A 14,112-nucleotide genomic window follows, 5' to 3' on the forward strand; every position below is an offset into this window, starting at 1 on the left:
AAAAATTATTATTATTATTATTATTATTATAACTACAATTTGACATAATTGCTCCTAGTAACATCCAGCTGCCTGGTGCTATAGTACAAATTTGTCATGCGTTTCAGCCACCCCCTCCCTTCTCAGCTGTGGTTACAATAAGGAAGTCCCCATGTTACTGTTTCCTTTGCATCTCTGCATTTAAAACAGGAAACAATGTAACACACCGAGAACAAGAGAACTTAGGGAGAACATTTGGGCTCCTGAACAAGTGCAGAGTTTGATCCTGACTGCAGAGAGGACAAGCAGGGGGGAGGCCTATGGAAAATCTGCACTGACTCTTCCTGAGATGTCTTTAAACTGGTACCATGGGTACATCACTCGCTCCAAAGCTGAAGATCTGCTGTCACAGGCTGGCAAGGATGGCAGTTTCCTTGTGCGAGATAGTGAATCTGTGTGCCGGGCATATGCTCTTTGTGTGCTGTAAGTGACATGCTACTTATTGCTATTATTGTTATATTGCCCTTATCTTGGAAACGCCAAGACGTGTTTTCTGAAATTGTTCAATGATGCAACTATAAATACTTTAGGGTATTTTTTATAAGCAGAACACATGTTGCAGAAATTTCTGCTAGCTAGGGCTTGTTCACATGTTGCTTTTTGGCCTCAGTTTTTTACTGTGCAAAAAAACAGTGTTTTACAGTTCCAGCAAAGTGAGTGAGCTTCCTGAAATCTCATGCACACGCTGCTTATTTATTCCTTGAAGATTTCAACCTTCAAAACGTATTTTCAAAGCTTTCAGTGTATTTCATGAAGCGTTTTTCCTGCCAACACTGATTTTTGCAGCTGAAATATCTGCTGCGAATGCTAAACGTGTGCACATTGCCTTAGTATCTGGCCCACACATATGAATGGAGTTTGCTCTGTAACAGGTGCAATAATTCTGCAAGTCCCATGTCAATGACTGGAACAGCAGCAGGAATCTTTGCAAATATTTGCCATGTGTGAATAATATATCTTCATAAGTTAAAATGATGTATTGGATGTTTTTTCTATGGTGTTCTGTTTAGTAATTTCTCAATCTCATATTATGAGGAATCGGGTGATTGCAACTTGTGTACGTTACTGCGGATTATAATTCTGCTATATCAATATTGGGAAATTAATTTGAATAAAATTGGGTGAAATCCAAAATGCCACCATTACACGTCTCCAGCTTTTCTATATATGTATTACATGCCATCTATTACATGTCAATGCAAAATGCAAATCAAGCTAGAAGGGGAAGTAGTACTGCCTTTTCAAAAGCTGAGGAAAGCTTGGTGACAACCCAAGAGGAAGATGCTGCTTCAAACATTTTGGTTAGAAATTTTCATCATTAGTAAATAATATAAAGTATATAAAACTTAACGACGTGACAGAATGGAAAGTCTCAAGGAATTGTATCTATAGGAAATCTATACATGCCTTATATAAAACAATTAAGCTGGTAAAAATGAAAATGTTGGAAAATCAGTAAAAGTTATCACAAAGTTTTTTTTGGTAAGAATAATAGACATTTTCATAGACAAAAGATTTCTCACTAACCATTACACTTAGATAACTGACAGTGATATTTGGTTTCCATGATTCCTCTGTAACTAGATGTCTGCTATTATTTTATTTATTAATATAAATTGATTCACAAACTTACATTTTGCCTAAATTTCTGTTTTGGCACCAACCAGACTACAAGAAATATAAGTTAGACCCTATTACAAGTTTTTGTTTCATACACGTGTTTCATCCGTGCTATTCCATTAGAGTCTGTGGGCATGTTCAGGTATCTTTTTCTTTGCAGACCACAAACACGTCAAAGACAAGTCCCTTTTTTATCCAATTTGCAGATTAAAAATGCTCATTCAGGTCAATGAATTCATGATAACACAGGAATCCCATCCATGTTGTATCTGAGTGCTGTCCATTTTTTACTGTCTAAGTGGTAGAAAAAGTTGTGAAAAATCAATGTCTCCCTCATGCTAAAATGAAGACAGGCTGAAAAACGTATGAAAATTAGGAGAAAAGACAGAAATTCAGTTTTTCTTCTATGCAGATATAAAGAAAGACCCATAAATGAGGCCTAAAGGGTAGACTACAGACCATGGTGTCTGATTTAACGCACTCCTGCACTAATTAGAAGCACTTCACCACCATATTAAACAGTGCAGGTTTCTGCTAGCAGTGCAGGGATTGTTGAGAGCTCCTAGAGCCTTCCTGCTTTAATGGTCTCAGCTATTCAGTATTGGCCACTTCCCTCTTCTATATACTCATCTCTGGCAATCAGGAAATGTTAATGTTAGTTTCATACTGCCTGGTTCTGGAGTTGGAGGTGCTGGATATTTGAGGAGGCATTTGGAGTGTTGTTCTGAAGACTGTTGCTTGATGATTTGTATTTGTGAATATCCCCATCCTCTCCTATTTGGTTTTTCCTTCCTTTACTTTCCAGTGTTCCACTTGTATGAGAGTGCATATTTGTGTGATTAGTATTTTTCATTTATCCCTGTACGTCATCCCTTGCTAGTCTGGTTCTTGTATTCTTATGCACTACAACTCCCCACTTACCTGGGTGGAGGAGGGGACAGATAAGGGCTGATGTAGGAACTAAGCAAGGCCCCGGCATCTTCACCATCAGAAGTATTCTGGGAAGCAGTGATAGCTAGGGCTCCCCAAGCTTTAGGGATAGGGAAGGAGCCCATAGCACCAGGATATCCTGCAACAGTGCCATTACATTAACACTAACCCAAACCATTTATTTTAATGCATCATTGATTCAGTGACTGCTCTGGCAGGGCAACTGCAGCAACTCAGCCTGGAGATGGCAGACCTACGAACTGTTCTTTTGCACCACCAAGACTCATCTGGTTTAGGGACCAGGACTCCCAGGTAACCCTTGGTGGAACCCAAGATCGCTTTGCCTGACAGGTTCTCTGGGGGGGCGAAACAAGTTTGTTGTTTTACTTTAAATTACATCCTCACTCCTTGGGATCAGAGGAGCAACGGGTGGGGATTGTAATTAAAAAAGAGGTGGGAGAGGTTACCAACCAGCTGACCAGCCTGAAAGAAACTGCCAGCAAGAGACTGACATTAACTCTTGGCGGACCAAAGGAAAAAACTACATTTAGATTCAAGCAGACCCAGAGCTGCTCCGAATCACTTAATGACTCATGACACCCCCAAGCCTGGGCATTTTCTCTCCCAGCAGACTCTCAGTCACTTTGGAAGGTTAAGGAATTTTTTTCAATATAAAGTGACTAGCACACTCCAGGGTGTTGTGATGCAAAAAAGTGGGGATTTATTACATACAGTAAATCACAAACGTTTCGGTCGATACTGGACCTTCATCAGTGTGCTAGGTATAATTGTATACTTGTATGGCCCCAAAAACAATAGAATACTCGGATTTGCATCAATCAGACATGCTGGAAAAAAACACACACTCTATTAGCGGTGGATACCGCATTTATCCCTAGTGTCCCGGCGTACTGACAGCTGTTTTAAGCCTCAGCGCCACCTATTATTCTGACTCACCGTCAGTTGACCAGCCTGGTTCTGTTTCCTCCCGGCTTGTTGCCTTTTTTTCCAGCATGTCTGATTGATGCAAATCCAAGTATTCTATTGTTTTTGGGGCCATACAAGTATACAATTATACCTAGCACACTGATGAAGGTCCAGTATCGACCGAAACGTTTGTGATTTACTGTATGTAATAAATCCCCACTTTTTTGCATCACAACACCCTGGAGTGTGCTAGTCACTTTATATTGTATACGTTCAGGTTTGGGCACCTATGACTGTGCACCTCCCCTATTTAGGCTGTGCTTAGCATCTTCTATATCAAGAAATTTTTTTCAGGCTCTGGGTCATATATACGATGACAACGACTGCGTCTCCTTGGCCGAGTGTAAGCTACTTCAGCTTCAGCAGGAAGACAGGCCAGCAGAGGAATATTGCTCAGAGATTCAGATGTGGTCTACAAATACTTAGTGGAATGACTCTGCGCTTCATAGCCAGTTCTGTCAAGGGCTATCTGTGAGAGTAAAGGATGCCTTTGCTCTGAATGAGACTTTGGTTTGTCTTGAGGTGGCCATGTCTCTGGCTATCTATGTGTACCGCTGTCTTTGCCAGAGACATAAAGAGATGCTCCAATTAGCTGTGGGTCCCGGGTTAAGGGAACCTTGGTCTGAATAAACTGAGGAACCCATGCAGTTGGGTGAGGTGACTTGTTCTTTTGGTCCCACTGTAGTTCGGCATAAAGGGGGAGTGTGTTTTTTCTATGGTGGAAAGGGTCGTATATTCGGGGAATAAAAACATTAAGGCGCATGCTTTATCTTGCTGTTTTCCTGGGGTCAGATATAATTGTGAATCTGTTCCTCTACTACAAAAAGGGTGGTTATTGCATCTATATGTTCTGACCTTGAGAAAGAGGTGGTAGAGTCTCAGGAGGATGCCCCTGCTGCCTGTCTATTAGATAAACTGTTTGTACCTGAGAATCTCTGTTTTAAAGTTTTAAGTGAACATCATAATTCGGAGTTGGCCAGACATCTGGGTAGTAAATATAGTACATAAACATGGCACTCAGTCAATAGGTGAGAGGCTGGTGCTCAAGTAGGGTGTCCAACCCACGAATCAATATATAACAAAGACTTGGCACTCAAATAAGTTATGAAGTGGTAATTTGTTGATTTTTATTGTACGTCCAGACACAGATTCAACAGATGCTTGTTAAACGTTTTCGGTCCCAATGGACCTTCCTCAGAACAATTCCATTTTATCTGGTGTAGCCGAGTAAAACACCTTACTGAAGTAATGCTGTGGGGCGGTACAATATGCTGGTGTGAGGGCTCCTAGGCAAACACAGTTTGCTATGGAAGGCTGTGGCCCAAGTTCGGTCTGAAGAGAAGCAGCGAGAGCGGCGGTACTCCGCCAGAGAGACAGACGTACTGTGGTGTTCTGGGGTACAACAGGATATTTGGGAGTATGTAACTACCTGCAGCATTTGTGTGGGTTCCAAGACCCCTCATACTCATTTGTCTGAGTCTTGCCAACCATTGTCAATTCCCAGTTGACCTTTGACTCATTTATCGGTTGACGTCATCATTGATCTAACTCTATCTGCAGTTAATACAATTATTTTCGTGGTGTGGTGTCTAATGGGCAAACTAATTGTGTTAACCAGAATTTTGAGACTTATCTTAGGTGTTTTGTGTCTGAGAATCAAGAGGATTGGGTTATTTACTTACCTCTAGCTGAATTTGTGGTGAATAACCATTGTCATGAGTCTACTGGTAAGTCTATGTTCTTCGGGGCCTACGGGTTTCATCCTCAGTTCTGCTCTTTTAATAGGAATCATTCTTCAGGAATATGAGTGTGAGGCTAATCATAGACATTTTGTGGGTCCGGACATGGATGTTGGTGATTTGGTGTGGTTGTCCTCGAGGAACATTAAATTGAAGGTTCCTTCTTGAAAATTGGAATACAGGTTCATCGGTCCTTATAAGATTGTGGCTGTCATTAATCCTTTAGCTTTCCGCCTTAGTTTGCCAGAGGCGTATCTGGGGGGGAGGCAGCCGGGGCATGTGCCCCGGGCACAGCCGGCAGGGGGGCGCAGTCAGGCCGCCTAATGCGGCGGTCCGCAGTGTCTTCCCCAGCGGCTGCATTCTGCCACCCCCCAGACTGAAAGTTGGCTGTTCTCTGTGCCACCTGTCAAGCTGACAGCTGGCACAGTGAAGCTGCAGCGCGCCGGCTCCCAGGGATCAATTGTACTCGCATCTTATAGAAGTGAGTACAATTGAAGTTCTGACTGCCGAGTCAGAGCGATGCCAGCAGGGTGATCATGTCATGTGATCACGCTGCTGACGTCACTCGCCCACACTGTAGAGGGGAACTCTTGTGGTAAGTGCTACAGTGGAGCTGAAGATACCAAAGAATAAGTGCATGTGGGGAGAATTTGAGTGGGGATGGGGGCATTTATTGTGTATGGAGAGAATTTGAGTGGGGATGGGGGATTTATTATGTGTGGGGACAATTGGAGTGGGGATGAGGGGATTTATTATGTGTGGGGAGAAATAGAGTGGGGATGAGGATGCTTAATGTGTTTGGGGAGAATTGAAGTGGGGATGGGGGTGTTTATTGTGTGGGGAGAATTGGAGTGGGGATGGGGGATTTATTATGTTATTATGTGTATGGAGAATTTGAGTGGGGATGGGGGTGTTTAATATGTGTGGGGAGAATTGGAGTGAGGATGGGGGATGTATTATGTGTGGGGATACTTGGAGTGGGTATGGGGTGTTTAATGTGTGTGGGGAGAATTGAAGTGGGGATGGGAGATTTATTATGTGTGGGGAGAATTGGAGTGGGGATGGGAGGATTTATTATGTGTGGGGAGAATTGGAGTGGGGATGAGGGTGTTTAATGTGTTTGGGGATAATTAGTGTGGGGATGGGAAGATTTATTGTGTGGGGGGAGAATTGGAGTTTGGATGGTAGTTTTCTAATGTGTGTGGGGAGAATTTGAGTGGGGATGGGGGGATTTATTATGTGTGGGGAGAATTGGAGTGGTGATGGAGGATTTATTGTGTGGGGGAGAACTGGAGTGGGGATGAGGGTGTCTAATGTGTGTGGGGAGAATGTGAGTGAGGATGGGGGAATTTATTATGTGTGGGGAGAATTTGAGTGGGGATGGGGGATTTAATGTTTGTGGGGAGATTTCGAGTAGAGATGGGGTTACTTATTGTGTGTGGGGAGATTTGTAGTGGGGATGGAGGGATTTAATGTGTGGGTAGATTTGAGGACACTAAATGAAGAGCAAAGGGAGAGATGGGGGCATGTATGAGGAAACAGTACAGGGGAATGGGGGGCATAAATGAGGAAACAGTACTGGGGAATGGGTGGCATGTATGAGGAAACAGTATGGGGGAGTGGGGGGGCATATATGAGGTAACAGTATGAGAGGATGGGTGCAGACAGTATGGGGAGCGAACGGGGAAATGTATGCGGACACAGTATGAATAGCAATGTGAAAAATGTATTTCAGAGTACGGGAAGTGAGGGTGATGGGATGTGTGCAGACACAGTATGGCGATTCAGGTGAGCAGGCAATATAGAAAGTGAGGGGGTAACTATACAGTACAGACCAAAAGTTTGGACACACCTTTTCATTTAAAGATTTTTCTGTATTTTCATGACTATGAAAATTGTACATTCACACTGAAGGCATCAAAACTATGAATTAACACATGTGGAATTATATACTTACAAAAAAGTGTGAAACAACAGAAAATATGTCTTATATTCTAGGTTCTTCAAAGTAGCCACCTTTTGCTTTGACGACTGCTTTGCACACTCTTGGCATTCTCTTGATGAGCTTCAAGAGGTAGTCACCGGGAATGGCTTCCAACAATCTTGAAGGAGTTCCCAGAGATGCTTAGCACTTGTTGGCCCTTTTGCCTTCACTCTGTGGTCCAGCTCACCCCAAACCATCTCGGTTGGGTTCAGGTCTGGTGACTGTGGAGGCCAGGTCATCTGGCGTAGCACCCCATCATTCTCCTTCTTGGTCAAATAGCCCTTACACAGACAGGAGGTATGTTTGGGGTCATTGTCCTGTTGAAAAATAAATGATGGTCCAATTAAACGCAAACCGGATGGAATAGCATGCCGCTGCAAGATGCTGTGGTAGCCATGCTGGTTCAGTATGCCTTCAATTTTGAATAAATCCCCAACAGTGTCACCAGCAAAGCACCACCACACCATCACAGCTCCTCCTCCATGCTTCACGGTGGGAACCAGGCATGTAGAGTCCATCTGTTCACCTTTTCTGCGTCGCACAAAGACATGGTGATTGGAACCAAAGATCTCAAATTTGGACTCATTAGACCAAAGCACAGATTTCCACTGGTCTAATGTCCATTCCTTGTGTTCTTTAGCCCAATCAAGTCTCTTCTGCTTGTTGCCTGTCCTTAGCAGTGGTTTCCTAGCAGCTATTTTACCATGAAGGCCTGCTGCACAAAGTCTCCTCTTAAGGGCTCCTTTCCACTTGCGAGATAAACGTCCGTGTCTCGCATGTGAAAACCAAGCTCTGGCGCCGGCACTTGGGAGCGGAGCGTGCAGCTCCATGTGTTGCTATGCAGCCGCACTCTCCGCTCCTAAGTGCCGGCACCAGAGCTTGGTTTTCACATGCGAGACACGGACGTTTATCTCGCAAGTGGAAAAGAGCTCTTACAGTTGTTGTAGAGATGTGTCTTGAACTCTGGGTGGCATTGACCTGATCTCTAATCTGAGCTGCCGTTAAACTGCAATTTCTGAGGCTGGTGACTCGGATAAACTTATCATCAGAAGCAAAGGTGACTCTTGGTCTTTCCTGGGGCAGTCCTCATGTGAGCCCGTTTCTTTGTAGCGCTTGATGGTTTTTGCCACTGCACTTGGGGACACTTTCAAAGTTTTCCCAATTTTTCAGACTGACTGACCTTCATTTCTTAAAGTGATGATGGCCACTCGTTTTTCTTTACTTAGCTGCTTTTTTTTCTATAATACAAATTCTAACAGTCTATTCAGTAGGACTATCAGCTGTGTATCCACCAGACTTCGGCACAACACAACTGATGGTCCCAACCCCATTTATAAGGCAAGAAATCCCACTTATTAAACCTGACAGGGCACACCTGTGAAGTGAAATGAGAATGCCAAGAGTGTGCAAAGCAGTCACCAAAGCAAAAGGTGGCTACTTTGAAGAACCTAGAATATAAGACATATTTTCAGTTGTTTCACACTTTTTTGTTAAGTATGTAATTCCACATTCATAGTTTTGATGCCTTCAGTGTGAATGTACAATTTTCATAGTCATGAAAATACAGAAAAATCTTTAAATGAGAAGGTGTGTCCAAACTTTTGGTCTGTACTGTATGAGGAGACAGTATGGTGAACAGGGGAGATGTGAGAGGAGACACTATGAGGAGAGAGGGGAATAGTGTGAGGAGACAGTATGGGGGATGAAAATTGAGTGGCACAGAATAGAAACTGAGTAGTGGGGGCATAGCCAGGAGGGGACAGTAAACCAAGGAGGGGGAGTATGATGAGAGAGTACAGTATAAATACAGGGCCCTATAGGGGGACACAGTATGAGAGGATAGTGTGAAGAGGGGGGCAGTATGGAAAGGAGAGGTCAGTGTAAAGAGCATGTACCGTAAGAAGGACAATGTGGGGGTCATATTTTGTGCCGACAATATAGTGAAGGGCAATGTTTTATTCAGGAGCATTATAACGACACTTTTATCTTTAAGGGCAACATGTGGAGATTTTCTGCAAAAGAGTGGAGAAAATGGAAGTCTGCAGAGACGGCTGTGGATGAGAAAACTCATCATGGGGTCTGGACAAACTTAAGAAAAGAAGGAGAACAACTCCAGAGATGACGTCATCTATAAGGTACCTGGATGTAAATGGTATTTGTGATACTGACATTCTCATGTTTTTATTTGTTAGGAGCATTAAAGGGGATGTCCAGGTTTGTGATGAGTCTGCAGTCACTCTTTGTGCCTGCAGACTTCTGACTTCTCACAGTGCGCACTGCACGCTGTCAGGATTCTCTCGTGCTTGCGATTTACATACATGCGGCCACGTGCTGACTAGACATGTGTGGCCTCACTCAATGAAAATGAACTGAGCGAGGCCGGGCACGTCTAGTCAGAATGTGGCTAGAAGTATACAAATCACATACTTGTGTTAACATGACTGTCCACCGGCAAGGGAGAATCCTAAAAGTCTGCAATGCATTAGTTGTGAGAATTCAGAAGCCTGCGATGTCAGGATTCAGCTCTGCAGGTTCCAGTAGTTGTCACATGGACATTTCACTCATATGCGACTTTCATACTTATGGTCCTGTGACAACGAGCTTCTCTTCCTGCTTCTCTCAGTTTTTCACTGAACATTGAGAGCATTAGGGAGAGGAGCTTATGGGTATGTGACTAAAGGTACCGTCACACTAGACGATATCGCTAGCGATCCGTGACGTTGCAGCGTCCTGGCTAGCGATATCGTCCAGTGTGACAGGCAGCAGCGATCAGGCCCCTGCTGTGATGTCGCTGGTCGGGGAAGAAAGGCCAGAACTTTATTTCGTCGCTGGATCTCCCACTGACATCGCTGAATCGGCGTGTGTGACACCGATTCAGCGATGTCTTCGCTGGTAACCAGGGTAAACATCGGGTTACTAAGCGCAGGGCCGCACTTAGTAACCCGATGTTTACCCTGGTTACCATCGTTAAAGTAAAAAAACAACCACTACATACTTACCTACCGCTGTCTGTCCTCGGTGCTCTGCTTCTCTGCTCTGGCTGTGAGCGCCGGGCAGCCGGAAAGCAGAGCGGTGACGTCACCGCTCTGCTTTCCGGCCGCTGTGCTCACAGCCAGACCAGAGAAGCAGAGCGCCGGGGACAGACAGCGGTAGGTAAGTATGTAGTGGTTGTTTTTTTACTTTAACGATGGTAACCAGGGTAAACATCGGGTTACTAAGTGCGGCCCTGCACTAAGTAACCCGATGTTTACCCTGGTTACCGGCATCGCTGGTCGCTGGAGAGCGGTCTGTGTGACAGCTCTCCAGCGACCAAACAGCGACGCTGCAGCGATCCGGATCGTTGTCGGTATCGCTGCAGCGTCGCTTAGTGTGACGGTACCTATAGTGTGCAGATCGCATATGCCCTGGGGGGGGAGGGGGGGTGCCGCCAAACTGAATTCTTCCCCAATGTGCCAGAAAACCTAGATACACCTCTGTGCGTTCCAATATAGAGAAAAAAGCAGCAACACTCCATTTACTGTGTCATAAAATCCTAAGTCCTTTATTTAAGAAAGCTTTTGATGGTTTTTGAGGGCAGGACGAAAGCAGGTATGCAGGCAAAAGGACAGGACTACGACCGTTCCGCGTTTAACACGCTTCCACGGGTCACGTACAAGCATCGGATGTCCATACGGTCAGGTTGATCTAGTCTTTTCCCTTCGCACACCCTAATAGACCCGGGCCTGATGTTCCTGAGGTCCCTCTTAGAAGGAGGGGTATTGTCACGAGTTTACAGAGAGGTGCCAGAAGACCGCGGTGTCTGATTACACATACTCCTGCACTGATTAGAAGCACTTCACCATCATATTAAACAGTGCAGGTTTCTGGTAGCCTTGCAGGGGTTAATCTCTTTAGTTGTGGGTTCCTGGAACTTTCCAGCTTTGATGGTCTCGGCTATTCAGTGTTGGCCTCTCCCCTCTGCTATATATACTCACCTCTGGCATTTAGGGATTGCCAATATTAGTTTCATACTGCCTGGTTCTGGAGTTGGAGGTGTTGGTTGTTTGAGGAGACGTTTGGAGTGTTGTTTTGAAGACTGCTGCTTGGTGATTTTGTCTGTGTCCATATCCTCATCCTCTCCTATGTTTTTTCTTTCTTTTAGTTCCTGATGTTGTTTGTGAGTGCATATTTGTATGATTGCTATTTTCTTTTATCCCTTTATGTCTTCCCTTGTTAGTCTGGTTTGCATATTCTTGTACATTACAACTCCCAGCTTACCTGGGTGGGGGATGGGACAGATAAGGGCTAATTTAGGGCCTAAGCAAGGCATGTGGCCTTGGCGTCTTCTGTTATGATAAGGTAATTCAGTACCACAATGGACATAGAGGTCAGAGCACATACAGTGACCTGACAATAACCCAAAAACATAGAACGAGCTCTGAGACGTGGGAACTCTGCTGACCACAATCCCTAATCCTCTCCAACCACACTAGAGGCAGCCGTGGATTGCGCCTAACGCTCCCTATGCAACTCGGCACAGCCTGAGAAACTAGCTAGCCTGAAGATAGAAAATAAGCCTACCTTGCCTCAGAGCAAAGTGAGGCCCGACTTTCTGAACAGAGCGAGGATAGGAAAGGTAACTTTGCGGTCAACACAAAACCCTACAAAAACCACGCAAAGGGGGCAAAAAGACCCTCCGTACCGAACTAACGGCACGGAGGTACACCCTCTGCGTCCCAGAGCTTCCAGCAAGCAGGAAAAAACAAATAGACAAGCTGGACAGAAAAAAACAGCAAACAAAATAGCAAAGCAGAACTTAGCTATGCAGAGCAGCAGGCCACAGGAACGATCCAGGAGGAAACAGGTCCAATACTAGAACATTGACTGGAGGCCAGGATCAAAGCACTAGGTGGAGTTAAATAGATCAGCACCTAACGACTTCACCACATCACCTGAGGAAGGAAACTCAGAAGCCGCAGTACCACTTTCCTCCACCAACGGAAGCTCACAGAGAGAATCAGCTGAAGTACCACTTGTGACCACAGGAGGGAGCTCTGCCACATAATTCACAACAGTCTTCACCATCAGAAATAATCCAAGGGGCAGAGATAATTAGGGCGCCCCTAGGTTTAGAAATAGGGAAGAAGCCCCTAGCCTTGGTATATCTTGTAACAGTGCTATGACACCTAACAACATTTTAAGGGGCATTCCTATCACAGAATTTTGTGGCATATTTTTACACATACGGAGCATAATCTTCACCTCTGATGCCAAAATTCTCCTCCTGTGCTTTCCAAGTTCCCATTTTCCGGGATGGAAGAGGAAGGTGGGGTGTGCTCCTGAAGATTGACTGTTCAGACGAGTGGCACGGTTGAGCTTCTCCCTTGGCTGCACTTTACCATGCTAATAGCAGAGGCAGCTTTGTCTCTGCAGCATTGGAGAAGTATCAGGAAACTGTAGCAGGGCAGATTCAATTATCCAGTAGTTTTAGAGTGGGGCATGTAGGCTCTAAAGCAGCTGCGACTTTTCATTGATACCTGAGGGGCATTCTGCAGATAACAGGACACCAGTCTACACTGAGATGTTGTTAGAATGCAATGGGGTTTAACTATGTACCAGATCTTTGCGGACTGTGTAGTTAATATTAACTGCTGGAACAGGCTTTTAATTTAACATTACAACCCACTGGCATACGCATTTTCTCAGCAGTAACAAACAAGCAGAACAGTTTTACTTCCTTTAGATGAGAATGAGAAAGAAGCCAGAGGGGACTATGCCCAACTTTAAACAGTCTTTGACCCTGTGCTTTGCTCAATGTTGCTTGGGTGTACTATAGTGGGCTGCAAAAGCACCACACTAGCAGACATATATATTTTCTGGACAATTCCATACTGCCATGTTATCTACTGCCATGTTATCTTCTTACCTCTCCTGATGAACCCGTGTTGGGGGAAACGCGTCGAGAGTCATTTATGTGCCTGTAGCCGCCTAAGTGTCACCGGATTGGTCTGTCCACTACTGATTTGATACAAACATAGCAGATAAGTATCGTTTTGTGCATATTGTACATTCTTTGTACTGCTATGTGGAGTGGTTATATGTGGTGACACTCTTGGATATTAGGCGCGGCATATTTACCTGTTTTGTATTTGGCTTTTTATGTATTTGTGGTGGGACTGGTGAGGATAGGATCTCTGTTGCACTTGGTACTGTGTATAAGGGCATATTACTAGGTATGCCAAGATTTGATTTGTGATATGTGCGTGGTTTATCTATAAGTACTATCCCTTTTTTCTAACATCACATTGGAGGGGAGGACCGACTGTGTTAGTAAATCACATAACACATAAACTTCATTGAACATTATCAGCCATCTGGCCTCTCTTTCCTGCTCTACTCCTTATAGGGAGATAGTAGGAGATTAGGGTCAGCCATCGCACGAGCGGGGGCGCCATTCTCGTTTCATCTTCTAGGGTGCCAACCTCCGCATCTAGGTAGGTGTACAGTCTCAGGGATATTTTTTTTCATCTACTGTAGGGATAATTTCACATATATCCTTGCACCCTTGGTATTTGATGTAGGTCAACACACGTTTGTACCACCAGTATATTATCAGTGTATACATTGGTCCTATTTTATATAGTCTTCCAGCCTACCAATAGACTATCTAGGTGGGTAGAATTTTTTCTCCCTTGGTGGATTGCCCGAGTATTTAGGGCTTTCTTGTCTTTTTGGGGTTTTGTTCTATTTTGTGTTATTTAATAAAGTATCTTTTTTATGGGGGTTTTTTTTCTCTTTGTAATCTGAAAATGAGAAAGAAGCCAGAGGGGACTA

At 44.3% G+C, this 14,112-nt stretch overlaps 1 protein-coding gene across 1 annotated transcript in view; it reads left to right on the forward strand.

Moving 5' to 3' along the window:
* Window positions 1–203: 203 nt before the first annotated feature.
* Window positions 204–14,112, forward strand: part of INPP5D (inositol polyphosphate-5-phosphatase D) — a 259,560-nt gene continuing 245,651 nt past the window's right edge. The window contains exon 1 of the mRNA XM_069727768.1: window positions 204–462. Coding sequence (XP_069583869.1) covers window positions 329–462 — 134 coding nt within the window. The 5' untranslated portion in view covers window positions 204–328. The remainder of the gene's footprint in view (window positions 463–14,112) is intronic.

Source organism: Ranitomeya imitator, chromosome 5, assembly GCF_032444005.1.
Source record: "Ranitomeya imitator isolate aRanImi1 chromosome 5, aRanImi1.pri, whole genome shotgun sequence".
NCBI classification, from domain to species: domain Eukaryota; kingdom Metazoa; phylum Chordata; class Amphibia; order Anura; family Dendrobatidae; genus Ranitomeya; species Ranitomeya imitator.